This window comes from Mobula birostris, chromosome 20 (assembly GCF_030028105.1).
Source record: "Mobula birostris isolate sMobBir1 chromosome 20, sMobBir1.hap1, whole genome shotgun sequence".
NCBI classification, from domain to species: Eukaryota; Metazoa; Chordata; class Chondrichthyes; order Myliobatiformes; family Myliobatidae; genus Mobula; species Mobula birostris.
This window is the reverse complement of record NC_092389.1, coordinates 9022271-9048959: the sequence shown is the minus strand read 5'-3', so window position 1 is coordinate 9048959 and position 26689 is coordinate 9022271. Positions and strand designations below refer to the sequence as shown.

The following is a 26689-nucleotide window of genomic DNA, read 5'->3' as shown; positions in this document are numbered from 1 at the left end:
CTGGAGGTAAATTCAGAACAAATCATTTTATATTTCAGAAATCCAGCATCTGTTGTTCATTTTCATTTACTATATGTACATGTCAACTTGTATTTGTGTCACAATTGTTCATTGTATGCTGCATTGTGTGTGTGTGTGTGTATATATGTGTCTGCGTTATGTGTGTCTACACTCCATGTGTGTGCATGTAATGTGTTCTGCACTCAGAATCAGAATCAGGTTTATTATCACTGGCATATGCAATGAAATTTGTTGTTTTGTGGCTGTAGTGCAGCACAATAAATTTTTTAAAATTACTATAAGTTACAATAAGAATATATTTTAAAAATGTAGTGCAAATAATGAGTAGTGTCTATGAGTTCATGTTACTGGCCGTTGTGCCTCCGGTGTTCAAGGCAGCAATGAAGGTCCTCTGTCTCTGGTGGTGTTCAGAGCTTCCTTCATCGTGTCAGTAGCTTCCTCTCAGTCTTCACTACTGTCACTCATGCAAGTCCCGGGTGGAGACTCAGGAATACCGCCACACTCAGATGTAGGAGGATTCTTCATTGCTGTTTCCGTAACAGTTTTGTTTTACCACTCAGGGTTTTTAGCCCTGAGCTGAACCCCCGAACCTGGAGGACCAGTGGACCACTCTTAGTCTGACCTCTACCCTTTGACCTGTATGGCATGGGTGACTCTCCCAAGACCCAAAGCATAAAGCCCTGACTCCAGCCAACATAGCTCTCCGGGTCATTGAGGCACTCAAGCCTCCAAATCCTATGACAAGATTGTGGTCCTCTTGGAGGAAAGGGTTCATGGGTTCATTCAGTAATCTGATAGTGGAGGGGAATGTATGTGTATGTGATATGTGTCTGCACTGTGTGTGTGTGTGTCTTTCTATCTACATGTCTGTTTGTGTGCATGCATTTGTAAAGCAACTGGATCTACCATAATGAGCTATTTGCTTTGATATTTCCTACACTTTTAAAGATAATACAATTATTTCACTAACTCACTTAATAAGCACATGCTGCCTAGAGCACCATGCCTACATAATTGCCCAGACTACTTGTTACAAACTAATATTTTCATGCTAGATGAATTTAAGCTGATAATTAGTAAATATAACATTGTAAAACTCTGTTTATGTGTTTATATGAAACAGTTATTTTAAAATAGAAGCAGGGTTTTATTTTAACTGTTTAGGCCTGGGAACTTTGACTAATGAGGTAAATCTGTTTGCTTTGTTTCACCCCATTGTGTCAGGTTATATTAAATGAAACTAAAAATTAAAGAAAAATGTCACAGGCAAATGTATCAGGCTTCTTTCCAGCAAGGATGGAAGTGAGGCTGAGTGCGATATTCATTGGGGTTGTTGATATTTAATGCTTACATTTTAACATCCTGGCGTTTTAAACTGTGGACCTTTTCTCCCTTCTGATGAACAAGTGCTGTGTTATTGAGGCCTTTCCAGAGGAATAAAGGCAGCCTTGTTGTTTGACAGGGGTGGAGGAGTAGGGTCACATTGCCTTAGGCAGGGCTAGTTTGAAAGACAACCCTCAGTCTGAGAGCTCCCATCCTTGCCAGTTCCCCCCTTCTCTCCCCTCCCTGCACTCTCACACTTGCACTGTCTGTCTGCATGCGTCCTGATTTGTGAGAAGGCTACGGGCAGTTGAGTCGGGCTAAAAAGGGACTGCAGAGAAGGTTAGCCATGGCTCGGGTGTTTGCATGAGCTTTTGGGGAATTAATTCAGGACAGGAGCACCCACGGACGTCCTGATACTGCCAGATTAATTCATAAAGGAGCTTCTGAGTGGAGTGAAAGGTACATTTTTTTCACCATCCAAATTATTACTTTGCATAATTGACGGACAAACTGCTTTCCTTCACAGAGTATTGTTAATCATTATGATGCTGAATTGAATTATAACATTAGAGCATCATCTCGAATCATGAGGGAGGCCATTTGATCGATTAAGATTGTGCCAATGCCAATATCAAGAATTAGATATACTAACGATGTCTGCTTGAACCCCATTTTCTTTATTCCATATTCCTTTCTATTTTTGAAGCTCAACTGTTTATCCCGTGTCTGGTGAAACATTCTGTGGCCTCGCTATGTGCTGGGCTGGACGACAATACGTAGGGTGCGTGTTGAGAGTAGGTCTGTTAGTAAGGGGTGTGTGAGGGAATCTAGGCTACATGTGTTTGTGTGGGATGTATCGAGGGATCCCGTGCGGGAGTGTACTGGTGTATGTACGGTTGTGTAGGATGTGTGCATGCCCAACTGGAGGAGTGAGTGAGGTGAATGAGTGATGTTGTATTTGTGTACTTTGCAGAACTCAAGGGCAGATTGCATTCCTTCAAGCATAGTTGATCACTATTATACTGAACCGAAGTATAATATTATAGCATAATTGCAGCTCAGATCATGGGAGGACATTTGACCGTGAGTGGGCTTACATGAGTGAGTATGGGTCTTATCTGTCATGAATGGTGGTGAATGCTCAAGTATTGAAGTCCATTTAGTGGGGGATGTTAGTTGTGCCTGATACTGTAGTAACGAGAGTATGAGGGTAAACGTTATGTTGATGTGTTGGAATGATGGCATGTGAATGTATCTAGTGGTATTGTCTGTGATGATGTGTGTTGGGTTGAAGGTGTGAGTCTGTATGTTGGTGTGCTGGTGACATTGTACGGTAAGTGTGAGAGTGTGTGAATGCTTGCGTGCTGGATGGTGCTAAATGTGTCAATGTCTGTGCTGGTGCGCTGATGGATGTCGAGAGTTTGTGTGTTGGAAAGACTAAGGTAAGAGTGTGTTTGGCCACACATTTCCGCTCACTGCTCTGTAGGAATGATGAGACTGCACTGGAGAGGGTGCAGAGGAGATTCATCAGGCTGTTGCCTGAGATGGAGCATTTCAGTAATGAGGGGAGACTTGATAGGCCTTGGAGAAGACCAGACTGAAGGAGACCTGGTTGAGGCATATAAAACCATGTTGACATAGATAACATTGGAAGTGGTAAAGTGTTCCTCACAGCAGAAGTGAGGGTTTGGCTATAAGGTAAGGGATAAGGATCCAAGGAAGAACATTTTCATTCAGAGATGCTTGGACTGCCTGAGTGGATGTTGCAGGCTGGTACTCTCACATCAAAGGCTATGGACCATTTGCTGGTTCATGGGATCAGCGTTGATGGGTACTTAATGGCTGGCATGGACCTACAGTGCCAAAGGTTCTATGTCAGTGCTATATGATTCCTCCTGTTGCCCCCATTTATTTAGAGATACAGTGTGGAACAGGCCTTCTGGCCCAACAAACTGTGCCACCTGGCAACCCACCGATTTAACACGAGCCCACTTGACAATTTACAATGACCAATTAAGGAAACCAGAGCATCCGGAGGAAACCCACGCAGTTCATGGAGAGAACGTATAAACTCCTTACAGACGGCTCCGAAATTGAACTCCAAACTCTGGCGCCTTGAGCTGTAATAGCATCACGCTTACTGCTACACCACCATGGCGCCCATTTTTGTCAATATACCAGATCTCTCAGTATCTGCCACACAAATGCATCTCTCCTAACCTCATGACTTTTTCCTTTTTCTGCTGTCCCTTCCTTTCTTCCGTCATCATTCCAATCCAGGCTGCTTCAGACTTGGCTAAGTTTGCAATTGGCAACCCATCCTCACCTCAGCCAGGTCACAAAGAGTAATAGAAGCAGAAACAGGCCCTTCAGCCCAACTGTTCCATGCTGGTCACAGCATCCTCACTGCTAGTCCCAGTTACCCAGTCTCAAGACCCACTCCACCAGCTTCAAGAACAGTTACCACCCCTTAACCATCAGGCTCTTGAATAAAAGGGGAGAACTACACTCACTTGTCCCGTTATTGAGATGTTTCCCACAACCAATGATTTCACTTTAAGAACTCTTTATCTTGTTATCTCATGTTCTCGTTATTTATTGCTACTTATTTATGTTTGCATTTGCAGTTTGTTGTCTTCTGCACTCTGGTTGATCTTTCATTAATCCTGTTATAGTTACTATTCTCTTGATTTGCTCAGTATGCCCACAAGAAGATGAATCTCAGGGTTGTGTGTAGTGATATTAATGTACTTTGATAATAAAATTTACTTTGAACTTTGATAGCTTCATATCTCAGAAGGCAAACAGGAACACCAGAAGACACTGGAGAGTGGATAAGATGCTGCAGGTGACACACAGGTGTCCTTGTAACCAGTACGAGAGCAAACCTATCAGGTTGCAGTTTGGCAGTTGTATTTTAAGTACTTTGATGACTATTGAGAATGGGTGCCTACTCTTCATGCTGGACCTTCACCAGTAACCCTTTCCATCCTAACTTGTACAGCATGTTCAACACCTGTAGCTTAAGGGCACAGGGGACCAGTCTCTGTCAGCAGTAAATACGCACGGTTCCCAAACAAATGTAAATGCAAGTTTTACAATGCCATCGTGTGATTCATTGCTCGTGCAGGCTCACAAGTGCCAACGTCATGGATGGCTGCCAAATTGACGTGCACTGTTTGTACCAGTTCTTTCCCAGCAGTATCCTCATCTATTCATTTGGCCACGATCTTCAGCATTTACCTCTTCACGTACTAGGCCATGTACAATTAGCAAGGCCTGCCCAGAGTACACCCAGAACGTGACACTGGTGTTTACCGAAGGAGTTCAAAGTTCAAAATAAATTTATTATCAAAGTACATATATATTACCATATACTACCCTGAGATTCATTTTCTTGCAACTTGCATGGTCCATGAATAAGTGATCTTCATCCATGTCAATCACCACTTCTTACCAACAGGGTGGCATGGTCGGGTAGCGGTAAGTATAACACTATTACAGCTCCAGTGACCTGATTCAGTTCCATCGCTGTCTGTAAGGAGTTTGCATATTCTCCCCATGATCATGTGGGTTTCCTCCAGGTGCTCTGGTTTCCTCCCACGTTCCAAAGGCGTTAGTATGTTAATTAGTGTAAATGGGCAATGAGGGCTCATTGGGCATGCTACAGTGCTCTATCTCCAAATAAATAATTTATCTTCTTCTTCTCTCAACCGTCGATTGGGATTAAGGATGCCTTGCCTCCAGTATGGTTTCATGGGTTCTGCACTGATTGATTAGGTCAAAGAGGGAACCACTGATTCTTCCACAAATGGAGTAGGCAAAGGCCAACAGGTGGGTACTTGCATACTGCTGACACACAATCTCACAGTCTTAAGCACCATTCCTAATGCTCCACTTTGAGTGGTGATTGGCCACAGGTTCCCAAGTGTGAGTGAAGATGTTGAACTTCATCAAGGAAGTTTTGAGTACTTCTATTAATTTTTTTCCTCTGATCTTCTGGCAGGCTCTTCCCATGATGAGGAATGGAGTAATATGTCTACTTGGGGAGTCTGATGTTGACTGTGAAAATAATGTAGCCTGCCCAATTGAGCTGACCGAATGATGTAACAAGGACCTCAGTGTTGGCTTATGAGAAGACACTGATGTTAGTGCACTTATCCTTAAAGTGAATTTGAGGGATTTTCCAGAGATGGCATTGATGGTAACTGGGCGGAAGCTTTTTCCTGGAACATGGGCCACGTGCATAGCAGGTCAGGAGCCATTCATGATAATCTTGACAATTGTATTAGAAATCAATAATCTGTGGGGATGCCCTGTGTTCCTGCAATACCCCAGTCAACTGAGCACCACCGTGCTACTGCTTTCCACCATGGTCTCACAAGTCTTTTCGGTTCTTCTTACACCATGATTTTGCACTCTATTCAATCTATGATACAGGTAAAGAATGCTGTAGGTAAAGAAAAGAAAACCACTATTACTGTCTCTTGCTTGCTTCAACTTCACCACTTCACTTTGAGAAAATGCCTTCTGTTCTTAAGAAATTTCCATAGTCATCCTGGAATTCCATTGAACATTAAGGACTCCTTATAAATTCATCTGAATTCTCCCATCTGCTATTCCATCTCTAAGCAAACCCACGTTAAAAATTGTGGAAATTGTACCATTTTGCCAGTGTCTTTAACCTTGTCACAATTTCACCAGCTATTTCTTCTTGTCTCTGGTTTTGTGTCTTCCTCGTAGGCGGTCCCTCAGGATTGGAACAACTTACTTCCCCTCTTGAGTATGGGCTCTGATATGACTATTGAGACCACCAAGGGAACCGCAGAGGCCAATGCTAGATATTGCTCCACTAAATTTGTGGCGTTGCTGAAATAAAAATTCTTTTCTAGGTTTTCATCATGACACCCAATCAGTAGTTTAAGGTTATCAGAGAGATCACCAGCGTTCATATATATTCGGTCCTACTTGGGATGGCATATTGCTATTACAGCACCAATGATACGGGGTCAATTCCACTGCTGTTTGTAAAGAATTTGTATGTTCTCCCTGTGACTGGGTGGGTTTCCTCTGGGTGCCCTGGTTTCCTCCCGCAGTTCACTAACGTATGGTTAGGGTTAGTGAATTGTAGGTATAATGGCACTGGAAGCATGGCAACACTTGTAGGCTGCCCAACACAATCCTCACTGATTTGCTTTGACGCAAATGACACATTTCACTGTCTTTTCTGATATTTCGATGTACATGTGACAATTAAAGTTAATCTTTAATCTTTAATCATTTCCACCACTGGGAAAAATCTCATCTTCTTTTCCTCACATACACAGGTCTCTGTTTTGTGTCCTCTCCCAAAGAGATAATTTCCCCTCTGGAATGTTTCCTTTTGTTCTATGAGAAGTGCAAATGGTTGTGGGTACTTCTGTCACTTGAGCTTAATGATGTACTGCCATACTTAGGTAGTTCCATGCTCTATTTTGTTCACACCTAAACTTTGCTGGCCTCTCAGTTAGCAAAACCCCAAAATCAGCACCAAGTTTCTTTTGTGTTGCTGCTTGCAGAGGCAAATAGCAGAAATAGAAACATTTTCAATAGAATCTCATTACAGGTCCCTTCCCTTTCACTTATTTATTCCAGCAGAGGGACTAGGAAAGAACCTGTGCCATCCAAAATGGAGGGCAGCTCAAATATCTCTATGTGGAGAATCTTATTTCAGTTTAGTCAGAATATCCATGACAACCACCTTGTATACACTTTGGATATGATGAGATTATTGGCAGTGAATTTGCTGTCATTGCTCATCATTGTTATTGAATTAGATCATGTCTGGCAGCGCACGCCTTTTGTTATTCGTCATGCTGCCCCTGCTTCATATTTTATGTCTATCTGTGGGTTGCGATGCTGCTCAATTATATCAATCAAGTGCACTTATGTTAAAGGCTGATCCTAAATTTGTCATAGTGCCAGAGTTCAAGACCTGCTCTAAACAGCTTGTGGACACACATCCGTTCATGTGAATGGTTATTGTGTCTTGTGCTGGTGTTGCTTCCTCTTTGTAGTATTGTTTGTGCCATAATCTCCAGATCAGAGACTGGTGAATAATTGTGTCTGAATGTTTTTTTAAAATTCTATTTACAGACATTAGTATAGAGTTACTGTATTTCCAAGAGTTGTTTTACATGCCATAGGTGTAGGACTGTTAAAGAAATCTCCCTTCCACAAAAATTTAAAGTCCTCTGTTAATTGAGTCCTCAGTCTGTGCACGATAGTTCTAACCTCACAGTTCTGGGTTCACCTTTTCCGAAGCCTCTTTTATATCCTTTATATAGTGAAGAAACAAGAACTATACACTTTCTGAAAATGGTTTAACTAAGACAGAATCAGGTTTAATACCACTCACATAGTCAGGAAGTTTATTGTTTTACAGCAGCAGTAGAATGCAATACATAAAAAATAATACAAATTGCGAAAGAAAACTTATTAATAAATACATGCATAATGCAAAAAGAGAGCAAAATTGTGAAGTGATGTTCATGGACTGTTCGGAAATCTGATGGTAAAGGCAGTCTTCGATCAAGAAAATGATTTCTTGATAGCAAGCCTCCCCCCCTTTTCATTTCTACTTCAGAAATAATCCAATGGCCTTCTTAACCCTGCTTCACTATCTTTATGGAGTTGCATATTTGTACTTTCTGTCTTTTAGATTATTATAATACTTGTCAACCAACACATGATCTTATTTTTTTTGAAATGCAAGTTAGTTGATTATCCCGTTTGGTCATTTATTGGGGGTGGAGGGAGGCTAACTAGAATGGTTGATCAGATTAACTGCCTGGGGGAAGTAACTCTTAAAATGGTGTGAAGCTTTTGTTTTAATAGCCCTATAGTGCTTTGAAGAAGGGAGCTTTTGGAAACCCAAAACTCAATAACTTGGCCTCCACAGCCATCTGTGGCAATGAATTCTATGAATTCCCTCCCCTCTGGCTAAAGAAATTCCTTTTCATCTCTGCTCTAAAGGGACGTCCTTCTATTCTGAGACTGTGCCCTCTGGTCCTAAACTTCCCCACTAGAGGAAACATCCATTCTCTGTTGATCCCACTAGCTAATCTTGAATTGCTTCTATGCAAATGTGAAGTGACTTTTGCCCATACACCAAAAAATGATTGTTTCACTAATATATTCCTTTCAGATTTGCAGATTGTCCCTAATTCTTAGTGCTTCATACTGTGTGTGCCTAAATAGGAATGAATGTATGATGTTTCCCGAATGAAGATGACTTAGAGTAATTCCTGGGAGATTTGTAATGATGTAATTAAATTGTAAATTGATCCTGGGGTTATAATTAGTAAAGACTTCAATTGATAATAAGTTTTCTGAGTCATTTTCTGTTAGTTATACCACAGGAAGATAACAATCTCCATTTTATCCCCAAGGCAGTGGATCACATTCTCCTCCATCTTCACAGAGTCTGACAAAACATCGATATACAGTAAACTATTATGGGCAGTTACAGAAAGTGAGCAGAAATGTTAATGGAATACAGGTCTTTACACCTTGGTCACTGAGGTACAAAAAGGTTGGCTTGAAGATGGCGTGAAGCTTTTGTTTTAATAGCCCTATCGCACTTTTCAGAAGGGAACTTTTGAAAAAGGCAGTTTGCAGGATGCTGGCCAGTGGTGTAGTGGCATCTACACTGGACTTTGAGGCGAGTGGTCCTGGGTTCAAATCCGGGCAGCTGCTTGCATGCTTTCCTTCAGTGCTGGGTTGAATATTGAGCTAGCAACTTGGCCTTGTAAAAAACAAACAAATGCTAAGGAAATGGCAAAGGATGCTGCCTGATGTTCCATAAGGCATGGAGTTGAACAACAAGTTTTCAGGATGCAGGTGAAGTGTAGAACAAGCTGACTATTCATACATTATTATGCAGGGAGTCAAATTTGGCATGATAGAACAAAAAACAAAGCTTGATGTTGTTCTGATTAAATTATTGCATGACACGATTCACAAAATCCCCTGATGACAAAATCTACTGATGTCCAGATTTACCATATATCCCTTAACAGATTAACTTTTCATTATTTAATTGGTGTTTATGGAGAAGCTCACTGTGCACAAAATAGTCACATTTCCTTACAGTGAGGCAGCCTCAAAAGCAATTCATTGAATGTGAAGCACCTTTAGTTTGAAAACTGCTGTATAAATGCAAACCTTTATAAGACCATAAGACATAGGAGCATAATTAGGCCATTCCATCAAGGCTGATATATTATCCCTTTCAACCCCATTCTTCTGCCTTTTCTCCGTAACGATTGACACCCTGACTAATCAAGAACCCATCAACGTCTGCTTTAAATATACCCAACAACTTGACCTTCACAGCTGTCCATGACAATGAATTCCACAGATTCATCCTCTGGCTGAAGAAATTCCTTCTCATCTCTGTTCTAAAAGGATGTCCTTCTATTCTGAAGCTGTGCCCTCTGGTCTTAGACTCCACCACTAGAGGAAATATTTATTCTCCATTGAGTCCATTTGTTAGTCTTGAATTGTTTCTCTGCACAGGTGAAGTGACTTTTTTGCCCGTATAGAAAAACAAATGACTGTGTTTCACTAATGTATTCCTTTCAAATTTGCAGATTGTCCCTAATTCTTAGTGTAAAACTTGCTGCTTCATATTTTGTGTGCATAGATAAAAATGAATAGAGGGTGTTTCCCAAATGAAAATGACTCAGAGTGTGAGAGATTTGTAATGATTCAACTAAATTGTAATTCGACCTTGAGGTTAAACACGGTAAAGATTCAATTGGTATCTAAGTTTTATGAGTCATTTTCTGTCAGTTATGTCACAGGATGACAATAGTTTCCATTTTGTCCCAAGGGCAGTGGATCACATTCAAAAATTCAAAGTACATTTATTATCAAAGTAGGTATGCAGTGTACAACCCTGAGATTCATCTTCCCACAGACAGCCACGAAACAAAGGAACACCATGGAACCGTGCAAACATAAGCATCAACCCCTCCCCCCACCACCTTCACATAGTGCAACAAAACGTCAATATACAGTAAACTGTTATGGGCAGTTACAGAAAGTGAGCAGAAATGTTAATGGAATACAAGTCTTTACACCTTGGTCACTGAGGTACAAAAAGGTTGTACGAAGCCCTCCATTGCAGCACACCTGGAACATTGAATAGTCTGAGATCACAGTTCAGAAATGATGTATTAGTATTGGAAGTTTAATCGAACTGGTGCCAAATGTCCAAGATTTAAATTATGAGGTGAGATTATATAAACTAGAGTTTGTATTCTCTGGAATTAGAAATTTAGGAGGTGACTTCACTGAGGTTTTCAACATATAAAGGGAAACTGAATTGGTTAATAAAGCGAAGCTGGTCTGGAATGTATAATCTTAAATTAAGTCTCCTTTTCAGGAGTTGTTAGGTAATGCTTCTACATACAGTGATGGAAATTTGGAGTTCTCGAATCTCAGGGTTGTACACTGCATACCTACTTTGATAATAAATGCACTTTGAATTTTTGAATGTGATCCACTGCCTTTGGGACAAAATAGAGACTATTGTCTTCCTGTGACATAACTGACAGAAAATGACTCATAAGACTTAGATATCAATTGAATCTTTACTGTGTTTAACCCCAAGGCCAAATTACAACTTAGTTGAATCAAATATAGTTCTGGATGTGAGGGAAATTTGGGGTCAAGGAACTGGCACAGATCTGCCATAATCTAATTAACTATTTCTTAATCTGTTTTCCAATATTTTAACCTTTTCTGTGTTGTCCTGGGCTCCTTCGACACTGTCCATACCATTCAACACTGAAGAGAATTAACCCAGTAAGAACTCTAGAATGCGATTCATTTATTACTGGGCAACAAGATAGTAATGAGTGAACCATAAAATAGAATTAGATTTTGACCAAGAGCAATGTGCTATAGATGTTGGCAAAGCAACGGAAGCTCACTAACTGGGCAAACACTGCAAGAATGGTGATTTGGACTCTTCTATCCAGAGTGGCACTGTGGTACAGCTGGCAGAGTTTCCTTCTATATTCCAAAGACTCGCGGGTTGATAGGTTAGTTGGCTACGGTAAACTTCCCCTTATGTCTTGAATGCTAGAATCTGGCTGGGAGCTGAGGTGAATAAGATTAATGTAAAGTGGGGGTCTGATGCTGGGTGTGGATTCGATGGGTCAAAGAGACTGTTTCTGTGCTGTATGCCTCAATGACTGAGGACCCAATGGAACCATCAAAGTTCCAAGTTCAGAGTAAATTTACTATCAAAGCACATATGGTTTATGTTACCATAAATTACCCTGAGATTCATTTTCTTGCAGGCATTCACAGTAGAACAAAGAAATACGATAGAATCAATAGAAAACCACACACAAAGACAAACAACCAATGTGCAAAAGAAGATGAACTGTGCAAATACAAAAAAATACTACGACTGATAATAAATAAGTAATATAGGGAACACGAGTTTTAGAGTCCTTGAAAGTGAGCCCGTAGGTTTAGCAATCAGATCAGTGTTGATGTGAGTGAAGTTGTCCACACTGGTTGAGGAGTCTCACGGTTGAAAGATAACAACTGTTCCTGAATCTGGTGATGATAATAACAAGAGAGCATGGCATGGGTGGTGCAAGTCCTTGATGACGGATGCTGCTTTCTTGGGCAGTGATACTTGTAGATGTGCTCAACGGCAGGGAGGGTTTTACCGGTGGTGGGCTGGGCTGTGTCCAATACTTTTTGTAGAATTTTCCATTCTTGGGCATTGGTGTTTCCGTTCCAGGTTATGACCAGTCAGGATACTCTCCACAGTGCATCTCTAGAAGTTTGTCAAGTTTTTAGATGGCAATACATGCCAAATCTGCACAAACTTCTAAGTGCAGGACTTTGGGAGAAAATTGGAGGTAGTTGAATATCTGGGAATACTTCCAGTCCAGCTGTCATGTTAACAGTTGGCTCTTTCCTAGAAGTGGAATTCTCTGTTGTGCTTGGTTTCCATAGAGTCATTATATTTGAATGGCTACCTTCCAGGGTGAGGCTGTCTTACTCTAACTGTTTACATAACTGCTGTGTGGATTTTCTGAAAAGAAAATATAATAAAAAAACAAAATCTTTTGAGTTTTGGAGCCATGATCAGAGTATTTTCCAAAATGGTGAAAAGTAACCTAACAAATGCCAGTTATGAAATAGAGCAGCAAATTTCTCCCACTAGCTGCATCTCGAAGTGTTTTTCAATTACTGCTGCAAAGTCTGGCTCTATTTTGTATTGTTAACAGCAGCAGTGTATAATAGTCAATACTCCCCTGCTCATGTATAGGGAAATCAAACTTGCTTAAACACACTTTTTTGCATTTATCTGATCGCTGGTGAATCCCCACCATTGCTGCTCAGAGCATTCTGAGAACTGCCTATCAAGTACTGTCAATCTTACTCAAGGCACCCTGAAGATTTCCCCTCCAGCGCTACTCAGCACACTTTTGGAGTTCTGCTATTGCTGCTTGCTGAAACTTTAAAATTCCCCACCGATGGTGTTATCCACACCCTTGATCTCTTTAGGTAGATTGATACTTTATTGATCCAAAAGAAATTATAGTGTCACAGTAGCATTACAAGTGCACAGATATACAAATATTAGAAGAGAAGTAAGAAAGAATTAAAAAATAACTTACCTTAAACAGTCTTAACAGGAGGGGGTCATCACTTCCCCGGCTATAGGTCGACTAATTATAGAGCCTAATGGCAGAGGGTAAGAATGACCTCATATAGTGCTCTTGTAGCAGTGCAGTGGCCTTAGTCTATTAGTAAAAGTGTTCCTCTGTTCAGCCAAGGTGGCATGCATAGGGTGAGAAACATTGTCCAGGATTGCCAGGATTTTCCAGAGGGTCCTTTGTTCTACCACAGCCTCCAGTGTGTCCAGTTTGACTCCTATAACAGAGCCAGCCTTTCTAATCAGTTTATTGAGCCTGTTGGCATCACCCGCGTTGATGCCATTGCCCCAGCACACCACCGCACGGAAGATTGTACTGGTGACAACAGACTGGTAGAACATGTGAAGGAGAGGCCTGCAGACTCCAAAGGACCCCAGTCTCCTCAGGAAGTAGAGGCGACTCTGGTCCTTCTTGTACACAGTCTCTGTGTTGGTGCTCCACTGTCATCCAGGTGCTCATCCAGGTACTTGTAGGTCCTCACTACATCCACGTCCTCACTATTAATATTAACAGGGAGCAGTGCAGGATTAGTCTTCCTAAAGTCCATCACCATCTCCTTTGTCTTACTGATGTTGAGCTTCAGATGATTCAGCTTGCACCATTTGACAAAGTCCTCCCCCTGTGTTCATCCTCCTGTCCTCCCTTTATACACCCAACTATTGCTGAGTCATCAGAGAATTTCTGCAGATGATATGACCCAGTGTTGGATCTGAAGTCCGAGGTATAAAAGGTAAACAGGAAGGGAGCTAATAGAGTCCCCTGTGGGGCCCCAGTGCTGCTTATGGCCACGTCTGACACACAACTCTGAAGCCGCACAAACCGTGGTCTGCTAGTCAGGTAGTCCATTATCCAGGATACAATGGAAGTGCCAGTCTGCATTGAACAGAGCTTCTCCCCCAGCAATGAGGGCTGTAGGGTATTGAAGACGCTTGAGAAATCAAAAAAACATGATCTCACAGCGTTGCCCTGCTTATCCAAATGGGACTAGGCTCTGTTCAGCAGGTAGATGACAGCGTCATTGTCTCTAATGTACTCCTGGTAGGCAAACTGTAGAGGATTGAGTGCTGATCTGACCAGGGGTCAGAGGTGAGGCATACCAGCCTCTCTAGGGTCTTCATGATGTGTGAGATCGGGGCCACTGGACAGTAGTTATTCAAGACTTTCAGGTGGCTCTTCTTGGGTACTGGGACCACACATGACGTTTTCCACACAGTCGGGTCCCTTTCCAGGCTGAGACTCAGATTGGAAATGCACTGGAGAACCCTGCACAGCTACTCAGCACACTCCTTCAGGACCTTGGGGTTCACACCATTGGGTCCCAATGCTTTGCCGTGTCTGAGTTTCCCAGAGCCCTTCTCAGCTGCTCAGTAGTGAAGGTGAGTCCATGATGACTGGGGAGTTGGTGGGAGGTGAAGTTAGGACAATAACAGTTAGTAGGTGGAGGTGTGGATGGTAGGTGCAGGGCAAGGAGGGGATTAGACACTGGTAACCTGTGTTGTTCATCCACACATTGAACTGCAGGGGGGAGGAGGGGGAGGCATTGGGCACCTTGGCACCTGGACTTTAATCTCCCCATCAACGTTCTCCTTGGACTATGCACTAACTCTGTTGTGCACTCCCAGGTTTCAGTTATGGGATAGGTTTTTGGAACATACACCATGCTTCCTGCTCAGAAATGTCCTGACCAATGAAAATGAATTCTCCCAATTTACACTATTAATTTCATTTTAATATTTTATCTTCAATCAAATCACCCCTGATGCTTTGGGTCTCTTGTTTACGTAATTGTTCCATGTTCAAAGTAAAATGTATTATCAGAGTATGTATATGTTACCATATACTATCTTGACATTCATTTCCTTGAAGGCATTTACAGGAAAATAAAGGAATACAATTGAATTTACATAAAACTATACACAAAGAGCCAATGTGCAAAGGAAGACAAATTACACAAGTAAAAAATAATACTGACACCATGAGTTCTAAAGAGTCCTTGAAAGTGAGCCTGTCAGACATAGAATCAGTTCAGAGTTGAGGCGAGTGATTGTTACATGTGTTTAACTTTAAGCCGGGCAGCAAACCAGGTTAGCTGGGCTCCCTCCAAGGCCAAGATATCCATTCTAAAGTGAAGGAAATCTTTCATTTCAGTTTTATCCAGTGCAGACAGCTTCCTTCCTTTTTATTCTAGAACTATTCTGATTTTGAATAGCTGATGAGATTGGGCAGAAAGTCCAGAACAAGGGAACATCACTTTAAAATTGTTGTTTTCTGTGGTCAAAATAAGAAACACTTTTTCACACAGGAATTGCACACACACTGGAATTCAGAAGAACGAGGGGTGACCCAAATGAAACCTAGCGAATGGTGAAAAGCCTCACTGGAGTGGATGTGGAGAGGATGTTTCCTATGGTGGGGGAGTCTAACACCAGAGGACACTGCCTCAACATAGAGGAACGTGTATATGTAACGGAGATGAGGAGGAATTTCTTTAGCCCGAGAGAGGTGAATCTGTGGAATTCTTTGCCACAGGCAGCTGTGGAGGCCAAGTCTTTATGTATATTTAAGGCAGAGGTTGATAGATTCTTGATTGGTCAGGCATGAAGGGATACAGGGAGAAGGCAGGAGATTGGGGCTGACAGGAAAAATTGAACAGTCATGATGAAATGGTGCAGCAGATTTGATGGGCCAAATGGCCTAATTCTGCTCCTATATTTTATAGTGTTATGGTCTAAGATGTAAAAGTAATCTGAAACTCCTACTCTCTGAGGAGCTGAAGTTCTAACATCCAGGAACAATAGATCCTGGTGAGTGAACTTCAAAGGATTAGAGCAAAATGTCATTGAGATAATATTCTATCTGCATTCAGCTTAATGGCAGAAAACTTTCGGGGGTGAATGGCTATCTATTGTCCCTCTAGCATTAAGTTGGAAGTTACTGGTACTTACTCAAGTATTTTAAAAATGACAATTAAAGAGCTGCAGATTTTGTAAATCTGAAATCGAAACAAGAAATGCAGGAAGCACTCAATGGGTCAGGCAGCATCTGTGGAAAGAGCAACATTTACTGTTTTAGGTTTGGTCCTTCTCTTTCCACAGATGCTACCTGACTTGCTGAGAGTTTTCAGCATTTTCTTTTTTTATTTTCTATTAATAAAATGACAATACATTAAAGAAACAGTTGTTTACATTGGATAATAAATCAAAAGAGATACAAGAGTTATTGAATAATTCTATGTACATATTGACAAAAGTATTCAAAAGGTGGTTTTGCACAGCCATAGTCCAATTAGAGAACCAGATCACCTCCTTGGATGTTCTGCCCTGGAGATGAACTTCAGGATTGGATTACCATCTGCCCATCATTCTTTGACAAGTGTCCAACATGATCTCTTATGAAGTCAAATTAATTCTCAATTGATTTAACAAATGAATAAGTCCACGGCCATGGTGCGATAATATGGAATTGACTAACACCACTTCACAGAAGGTATCAAGAAATGTTGGTTTGAAAGTTGCACAAAGAAAGTCACAATTATCTTTGATTTTGCAAAATGACTTTGACCAACAAATACAGTTATTTTGAGGTTGCAAATATGGATTCAAATGTAAAACAAACAACGTTGACGATGTGTTCTACATTTCCTTCATCCCTTTGGTACACTCATCATTTTGTACCAAATAGTGCAAACTAGTAAGGTGTCAATTTGGTACTCATATCTCAATAAGATTGACTTCAGGATCTCTCAGTGAGGAAGAATTGCATACAAATTTGTACAAAAATTCTGTAATAAGTTCTATGGCTTTTTGATGAATGGCACCAAGCTCTTTTATGGTGAGGATCTTCTTCTCTGAAAGTGTTGAATTTATATTACTTGAATTTACATTTAATTAAAATGCAATTGCAATTGTTCAAAGAAACTTAAGAAGGATTGCTAATGTCATGCAAAAATATTGTACAATTATTTTTGTGAGTATACAATTAAATCCCCTTTCTCTAAGGGGGTTTAATATTCACCAGTATGGACTTTATTAAAATGAAGACAGGTATTTGATGTTTAAACTATGACAAGTTACAACATAGATTCCTATTGGTAATGTAGTAATATGGGAACTTTGTCATTCAAAATTTGACAACATTTGGAAGTAGGAAAAGGACCCATCTGTGGAGAGAGAGGCTTGGAGACATTTGGTGATAAAAAGAGCCGGATAGTGGTAGAGCTGTTAAAACTGAAGACACACAAGAACTGGAGGAGAGCAGGGAACTCATAGAGCTTGAGGGCTGGAAGAAGCGGACAGGACTTGGGGTTTTGGATGAGCCTGTACAAGCTGGGAAGTTAACCAGGAGGGGGATAAATAAAGCATTAGTGCCACCTTCCTGCTCCATCAACAGCTCCAAGGAGCAACAATAGTGAGTTTACGAACTTGGAGAATAAAATAATTGTTGAGATGAAGGACGAGGAAGGCTTGAGGAGTGGATGATAAAGTACACGCTTATTTTGGACTAGCCATTGGAGAGAAATTTGACTTGAAATGGGCTAGAAGGAGTTAAGGGAATGCTTTACCAGCAGGCAAGTTTCTTTCCAACTCTTTCTCCACCCACAGTGTCCTGTTCCTGTCTCCTTCCGCTGAAAATTATTTTTAAAACTGCAGAGGGTGGAGAGAGGGAGGGAATAGAGACAGAGAATGCTTCACTCCTGAGCTCTAGCAGAATTTTCATTTGAAACGCTCTTATGATGTTAACATAAGAAACAAACTACTACAATGGAGACCCAGTTCTGGAAATGAGAAATGTCAGTATTAGTCTGAAATGTTACATGAACAGACTGCGCAGTGAAATTCTAGCTCAGTTCCAGACTTCATGATCCACTCTTTGGTTACCCCGACTCTTATATTTGGACAGCAGCTTCTACACATCTGTGAATTCAACTTTTGTATCCCCTTCTATCTTTATGTGGCTCTGAAGGGGTGGCTGAGGTATGCAATTCTCACCGGCATTTAGTTACCTTGGCATCACTGAGGGGAAAAGAATCTTTCAGGTCATCAGAGATTGCCAGGTACCTGCCTGGCCTCTGCTAAGCCCAGTGGAAGCATGAGATGGAGTATAGAAAACTGACTCGAGCAACCTGCTCTCTGAAGCTAACCACCGCCTTACTGCCTAATACAAATGTGCAAGTTATTACCAGGGTAAGTGACAAACAATGTGTTAGAAATGCTTTGAAGGATTATTTAGAAAGGAATTTCTTGTTGTATATTGTTGAGAATTAGATGGGGAGTGAAGGGGAATGAGTTAGCAGCCATAGAAAAGAGAATGGAGAGGGATTAGATAGATGGATACTTTATTGATCCCAAAGGAAATTACAGTGTCATAGTAGCATTACAAGTGTGCAGATAAACAAATGTTAGCAGTAAGAAAGAATAAAAAATAAGTTACCACAAAAAGTCTAACAGTATGGGGTCATCACATCCCCGGCTATAGGTTGACTCATTATAGAGCCTAATGGCTGAGGGTAAGATGACCTCATATAGCGCTCCTTGGAGCAGCATACGAAGGGTGATTGATAAGTTCGTGGCCTAAGGTAGAAGGAGTCAATTTTAGAAAACCTAACGATATATTTTTCCTATATTTACACACTTAGTCCACTGGTCTTGGAGCATACGGATCCCTTCTTTGTAGAAGTCGGCATCTTGGACCTCCAGAAAGTGGTCCACAGCAGGGCTGATTGATAAGTTTGTGGCCTAAAGTAGAAGGAGATGAGTTATTAACTTCAAACTTTCTGCATTTTCATTCTGCATTTTCACTTAAAGAGTTGAACTGCACGTGCATGTAACAAGAGCTGTATAACTCATCTCCTTCTACCTTAGGCCACAAACTTATCAATCACCCCTGCTGTGGACCCCTGCTGTCTACAAAGAAAGGATCCGTATGCTCCACGACCGCTGGACTGAGTGTGTACGTGTATGAGGGGACTATGTTGAAAAATAAATGTGCTAGGTTTTCTAAAATTGACCCCGTCTACCTTAGGCCATGAACTTATCAATCACCCCTCGTAGTTATCTTAGTCTATTACTAAAAGTGCTCCTCTGTTCAGCCAAGGGGGCATGCAGAGAGGTGTTAATTAAACATCTATATCAAGGAGCCAGCACTGGAGTGATGGGCCGTTAAGTTCTTGTGTCTATTGTTCTCTGGCTTGGGATAGTTGGTATTCATGAGAAATATTTTAAATGTGCAGCGCAGAAGAGCAGTGTGATGGGACATTGGGAAAGTTACCCAGTAGCATTCTGTAAAGTCCTTACTCTTAATAATTTCTCCTTTGGCTCCTCCCACTTCCTCCAAACTAAAGGTGCAGCCATGGGCACCCGTATGGGTCCTAGCTATGCCTGCCTTTTTGTTGGCTTTGTGGAACAATCCATGTTCCAAGCCTATACTGGTATCTGTCCCCCACTTTTCCTTCGCTACATCGATGACTGCATTGGCGCTGCTTCCTCAACGCATGCTGAGCTCGTTGACTTCATTAACTTTGCCTCCAACTTTCATCCTGCCCTTAAGTTTACCTGGTCCATTTCTGACACCTCCCTCCCCTTTCTAGATCTTTCTGTCTCTATCTCTGGAGACAGCTTATCCACTGATGTCTACAAGCCTACTGACTCTCACAGCTATCTGGACTATTCCTCTTCTCACCCTGTCTCTTGCAAAAATGCCATCCCCTTCTCGCAATTCCTCCGTCTACGCCGCATCTGCTCTCAGGATGAGGCTTTTCATTCCAGGACGAAGGAGATGTCCTCCTTTTTTAAAGAAAGGGGCTTCCCTTCCTCTACCATCAACTCTGCTGTCAAACGCATCTCCCCCATTTCACGCACATCTGCTCTCACTCCATCCTCCCGCCACCCTACTAGGAATAGGGTTCCCCTTGTCCCCACCTACCACCCCACCACCCTCCGGGTCCAACTTATAATTCTCCGTAACTTCCGCCACCTCCAACGGGATCCCACCACTAAGCACATCTTTCCCTACCCCCCCCCCTCCACTTTCCGCAGGGATCGCTTCCCACGCACTCCCTTGTCCATTCGTCCCCCCCATCCCTCCTCACCAATCTCCCTCCTGGCACTTATCCTTGTAAGCGGAACAAATGCTATACATGCCCTTACACTTCCTCCCTCACCACCATTCAGGGCCCCAGACAGTCCTTCCAAGTGAGGCGACACTTCACCTGTGAGTCGGCTGGGGTGATATACTGCGTCCGGTGCTCCCGATGCGGCCTTCTATATATTGGCGAGACCCGACGCAGACTGGGAGATCGTTTTGCTGAACACCTACGCTCTGTCCGCCAGAGAAAGCAGGATCTCCCAGTGGCCACACATTTTAATTCCATGTCCCATTCCCATTCTGATATGTATATCCACGGCCTCCTCTACTGTAAAGATGAAGCCACACTCAGGTTGGAGGAACAACACCTTATATTCCGTCTGAGTAGCCTCCAACCTGATGGCATGAATATTGACTTCTCAAACTTCCGCTAATGCCCCACCTCTCCCTTGTACCCCGTCCATTATTTATTTATTTATATACACACATTCTTTTTTCTCTCTCTCCTTTTTCTCCCTCTGTCCCTCTCATAATACCCCTTGCCCATCCTCTACATTTCCCCCCTCCCCCTTTTCTTTCTCCCTGGGCCTCCTGTCCCACGATCCTCTCATATCCCTTTTGCCAATCACCTGTCCAGCTCTTGGCTCCATCCCTCCCCCTCCCGTCTTCTCCCATCATTTCGGATCTCCCCCTCCCCCTCCCACTTTCAAATCTCTTACTAGCTCTTCCTTCAGTTAGTCCTGACGAAGGGTCTCGGCCCAAAACGTCGACTGTACCTCTTCCTAGAGATGCTGCCTGGCCTGCTGTGTTCACCAGTAACTTTGATGTGTGTTGCTTTTTCTGTAAAGGTGTTTAGTTGACAAATGACGACCTCCTGAAGAGCCATCCAAATGTGACAATTGCAATGTTCTGCTGGTCTGCTTCCCTCCTCTCACTATTCACAAGTTTTTGTTCATTTGTACATTTGCTGGCCACATTGTGACTTTTCTGTGGTCAAGGGTTTGCACTGGGGTGTTTAACTATGTCAGAGCACCATTTATCATTATTTACAACACTGCTCAAATTGTTGTTGTTGTTACCTTAGAAATAGATTGTAATTGATTCACAAGGCTGCAGTAATTCGCAGAGGAGGCCTCAATGTAAAAGAGTTTCAGACAATTATTTCAAGACTTTTCATTTTGTGGATATTGCAAACATCAGCTGAAGCACATCTTTGAGTTATTTGTCTGTAAGGAGCAAGAAGGCAGACTTATGAAACATCTTTCATGAGCTAACATCACTCACAAGTACTTTACAGGCAAAAAAACTTCTCCAACAATGAAGGGGGATCTGAATGAAACCTATAAAATATTGAAAGGCCTTGATTCAGTGGACGTGGAGAGTATGCCTCCAATTGGGGGGATTCTAAAAGCAGAGGACACAACCTCAGAGTGAAAGGAAGTCCCTTTAGAAAACAAATCTGATATTTGAAGACAAATATCAGAGTTGTATTATACATGCATACTTTGACAATAATATTAACCTTTGAACCTTTGAACAGAGATGAAGAGGAAGTTCTTTAGTCAGAAGGTGGTGAATAATTGCCACAGATGGCTGTGGAGGTTGTCATTGCTTATTTGGGCACTTAGCTCCCAGTGGAGCATAGGCCATTGATGACCTCCCATCACCATCCTCCAAAGTCGATGGTCTGGTTGGAGTTCATCCATGTTTCTGTCATCCATTGTATCCACTGTACGGGGGATTGGCCTATACAGCTTCACCAAAGCCCTCTTGGCTGGCCTTACCAGTTTCTACCTCTCTCGATGGGGACCTATAGGGTTAGAATTTAGAATTAGAATTTATTTAAACCTTATCCCACAATGCAAGGGAGTAAAAATCTTTGCGTTATGACTCTGTCGCAATGTACAGACATGTGTATTTAATAGTCTAGTGGCTTGTAGAAAGGAGCTGTCCCATAGCCTGTTGGTCTTGGCTTTAATGCTGTGGTAACGTTTGCCAGATGGAAGCAGCTGAAACAGTTTATGGTTGGGGTGACTGGTGTCCTCAATGATCTTCCAGGCCGTCTTTCTGCACCTGCTGCTATAAATGTCCTCAATGGTGGGAAGTTCACATCCACAGATGCGTTGGCTGTCCGTACCACTCTCTGCAGTGCCCAGCGATCAGGGTTGGTGCAGTTCCTGTACCAGGTGGTGATACAGTCAGTCAGGATGCTCTCAATGGTGTCTCTGCAGAAGGTCTTGAGGAGTTGGGGCCCCATGCAGAATTTTTTCAGTGGCCTGAGGTGGAAGAGAAGCTGTTGTGCTTTTTTTGCCACAAAGCCGGTGTGTACAGTCCAGGTGAGATCATCAGTGATATGTTTACCGAGGAACTTGAAATTGCTCATCCTCTCAGTTGCAGACCCATTGATGTTGATCGGGCCGAGCCTGTCTCCATTCCTCCTGTAATCCACAATCAGCTCTTTTGCTTTTTGGACATTGAGGGAGAGGCTCTTATCCTGGCTCCACTGTGTCAGGGTGTCAACCTCTCCTCTGAGGGCGGTCTCATTACCGCTAGAAGTAAGGTCGATCAAAGTTGTGTCATCTGTGAATTTGATCAGCAGATTGGAGCAGTATGTGGCAGTAGAGTCGTGGGTGTAAAGGGAGCAGAGAAGGAGACTCAGGACACAACCCTGGGGGGTACTTATGTTGAGGGTCAGAGGGGCAGAGGTGAGAGAGCCCACTCTTACCACCTGTCAGCGATCCAGTAGGAAGTCCAGGATCCAGCTGCACAAGGCGGGGTGCAGGCCAAGGTCTCTGAGCTTCCTGTCAGGTTGGAAGGAACTATGGTGTTGAATGCTGAACTGTAGTCCAGGAACAGCATTCTAACGTATGCATCCCTCTTCTCCAGGTGAGTGAGGATGGTGTGTAGTTCTGTGGCTATGGCAAAATCAGTAGACTGGTTCCGTCGGTAGCCGAACTGTAGGGGGTCCAGTGTGGGTGGTAGCATGCTGCAGTTGTAGTCTTTAACCAGCCTCTCAAAGCATTTGCTTATTATTGAGGTGAGTGTGACAGGGCGCCAGTCGTTCAGACATCCTTCCTGGGTTTTTTTAGGTGCAGGGACAATGATGGACGATTTGAAGCAGGAGGGTACTACACACTGGGAGAGGGAGAGATTAAAAATATCCGTAAACACACCAGCCAGCTGTTCCACACACACTTTGAGGACCTGCTCTGGGATGCTGTCCGGCCCCGCTGCTTTGGAATGTTCTACGGACCTTCAGCCTCGGAGATGACTAAGGGGCAGGTGGCATTGGCGGCTCTCCTCAGGTTCAGTCCTGTCAACCTCGAATTGAGCGTAAAAAAAACATTTAGCTCGCCCAGGAGCGAGGCGGCAATCTTGGCTGCACTGCTGCTGTTCCTCTTGAAGTCTGTGATTGTTTGCAGTCTTTGCCATTGTCGCAGAGTTGTGAGTGGAGTTTGAGAGGCAAGGCCAAGTCATTGGGTATATTTAAAGTGGAGTTTGGTAGGCTCTTGATTAGACAGGGTGTCAAAGGTTATGGGGAGAAGGCAGGAGAACAGGGATGAGAGGTATAATAAATCAGCTATGATGGAATGGCGGAGCAGACTTGATAGGCCAAATCGCCAAATGCTTCTATTCCTTATGGTCTTATGGGCATTACTATTGTAACATAGGAAGCATAGCAGACTCGCTACAGAGTCTTGACTTTTGCTCCCACAGACGCTGTTTGACCTGCTAAGTTCCTCCACTAACAACACACAAAATGCTGGAGGAACTCAGCAGGCCAGGAAGCATCTATGGAGGGGAGCACACAGTCAACGTTTCAGGCTGAGACCCTTCATCTGGACTGGAAAGAAAGAGGAGAAGTCAGAGTAAGAAGGTGGGGGGGGGGAAGGGGAAGAAGAAGTGCAAGGTCGTAGGTGATCGGTGAAACCGGGATAGGGAGGTGTGAAGTAAAGAGCTGGGAAGTTGATTGGTGAAAAAGATACAGGGCTGGAGAAGGAGGAATCTGCTGGGAGAGGACAGAAGGCCGTGGAGAAAAGAAAAGAGGGAGGAGCATCAGAGGGAGGTGATGGGCAGGTAAGGAGATAAGGTGAGAGAGGGAAATGGGAATAGGAATAGTGAAAGGAGGGGGCGAAACTACCAGAAGTTCGAGATATCGATGTTTAAGCCATCAGGTTGGAGGCTACCCAGATGGAATATAAGGTGTTGCTCCTCCAACCTGAGTTTGGCCTCACTGCAGTAGCAGAGGAGGCCATGGAGTGACATGTTGAAACGTGAATGGGAAGTAGAATTGAAGTGGGTGGCTATCGGGATATCCCGGTTTTACTGGCGGGTGGAGTGTAGGTGCTTGGCGAAGTGGTCTCCCAATCTGTGTCGGGTCTCACCAATATGCAGGAGGCCACTCCGGGAGCACTGGATACGGTAGATGACCTGGAAGGACTGAATGGTAGTGAGGGAGGAGGTGTAGGAGCAGGTGAAGCACTTGTTCCGCTTGCAAAGATAAGTGCCAGGAGGGAGATCAGTGGGGAGGGATGGGGGGGACGAATGAATAAGGGAGTCGCATAGAGAGTGATCCCTGCAGAACGCAGAAAGAAGGGGGTAGGGAAAGATGTGTGTGGTGGTGGGATCCTGTTGGAGATGATGGAAGTTACAGAGAATTATGCGCTGGGCGCGGAGGCTGGTGGGGCGGTAGGAACTACCCTGAAGTTCCTCCACTAGTTAGTTTTTTTGCTGCAGACTACAGTATGTTCAGTTTCTTGTGTGAACATTCCAGTCAAGTTGTTCAGAATAAGTTTCCACTGAGAAAGTACCTTACAAAATTTCTTCATGTCATAAGAGGCTGTTCAACCCATTGAGTCTATGCCAGCTTAGTGCAATCAATCCCATTCACCCACTCATTTCTCACACACACCCATCAACTCTTCCCACCCACCTACACCAGGGACAAGTTACTGTGGCCAACTATCTATCATAAAGCACTTGCGACGTGGGAGGAAGTTGGAGCATCTTGAGGAAACTCACACGACAGAAGGATGAAGACACAAACTCTTCACAGTAGACAGATGAGCTCAGATTCAAACCTGGGTCACTGTAACTATGCATCAATAGCACTAACTGCTGCATCACTGAAAGAATCATTCATCAATCAAACTTCTTGAACATGACATCTCTGTTAACGCCTTTGGTGAATAAAAACAGATGCATGTTCCTTGTTGTCCTGGAAGAGATCTCTAGAGAGAATTAGACCCAGATGTGCCACGTGTGTAAAGACGATCAAGATCCCACTATGACTTGGACTTCTGGTCCTCTGCAGTTTTCATGACAAAACATGGGTATCAAAAATTTTAAATGCTCTTTTGCCTCCTTTCTTCTGCTTCTCCACAGAAATCAAACCCCTAGTTCTCTTTGTTACTCAAAGTAACAAGGAGAGTTTATCCAGCTGCTGTTTAGCATAAATATTTGTGCTATGTGCCAGAAAAGAATGGAGCACTTGAGCGGTTGGGGATCAGTTCTACATCCATGGCTGACATGCCTTGAATTCCAGTAATCTTGAGAAATTGAATGAATTTTGAATGGTGACGGCCTATGAATAGCCCTCAGTCTTTGGCAGAAATTCCAATAAAAAAGCATGTATCGCAGCCTTCAGAAAGCACCAGCAGCAATCTGGCCATTTCTGTGAAGTGAGGATTGTGCTAAAGGGCACTTGATCTTCCCTCAAAGCAGCCTTGTGTGTGGATGTTTGAGCAGCATCCCACAGTCCTGAAACAAACCCCACCCCAACACCTGACCCCTAAGCCTCTCTGCCTTGGCACTTTCTCTTCCTTCAAGGGGTATTTGTCTAGCCTCTGTCACAACCTGCAAATCATTCCTCAGCCAACAACTCCAAAGACAAGTTATCCATTCATAAACAGGAGAGATTCTGCAGATGCTGGCAATCCAGAGCAACAAACACACACACACACACGCGCACAAAATGCTGGAGGAACTCAGCAGGCCAGGAGTCCTGATGAAGGGTCTCGGCCCAAAAGGTTGACTTACTCTTTTCCATAGATGTTGCCTGGCCTACTGAGTTCCTTCAGCATTTTGTGTGTGTTGCTTAAATTCCTTGGTAAATTCCTTAGAACAAGGTTGTAAAAGGTGCTATGTAAATGTATGCCCATCACCTGTTTTTCAGTGATGAAATCAGTGGGGAAATAGGGAATGCCAGACAAAGTTAGTGAAGGTGTTTGAAAGGGCAGTGAAATAAATTTTCCTGGTTATAATTCTCACAATCTCTGGAGAAAGTTCTTTGAGGTATACATGAGTAATTTCACTTTGTGCTTTGGGCATCTTACAGCATAATAGAGCTGATGGGGGCTTTCAATGAATGGGAGGGCTGATAACCAAAAGACACAAACTTAAAGTTACCTTATAATGACCTTGATGAGATTTGTAAAATTATGAGGGCCATAAATAAAGTGAATGGTCACAGTTATTTTACCAGGGTAGGGGAGCTTAAAACAAAGAGGCATAGGCTTAAGGTGAGGAGA

At 42.9% G+C, this 26689-nt stretch overlaps 1 protein-coding gene across 10 annotated transcripts in view; it reads left to right on the top strand.

The window, feature by feature from the left end:
• phldb1b (pleckstrin homology-like domain, family B, member 1b) overlaps positions 1-26689 on the top strand; it is a 406573-nt gene that overhangs the window by 40130 nt on the left and 339754 nt on the right. The window contains exons 1-2 of one of the 10 annotated variants that reach the window (XM_072283985.1): positions 1707-1803; positions 5351-5597. The exons of 7 other annotated variants lie outside the window; for them this stretch is intronic. Coding sequence is in view for 1 of the 3 variants with exons in the window: in XM_072283983.1 (XP_072140084.1) it covers positions 18170-18259 (90 nt within the window). In the remaining 2 variants the exon portion in view is untranslated. Of the gene's footprint in view, positions 1-1706; positions 1804-5350; positions 5598-17739; positions 18260-26689 lie in introns of those variants that run through there. 2 more of the 10 variants (XM_072283986.1, XM_072283983.1) reach the window with 2 other exon arrangements.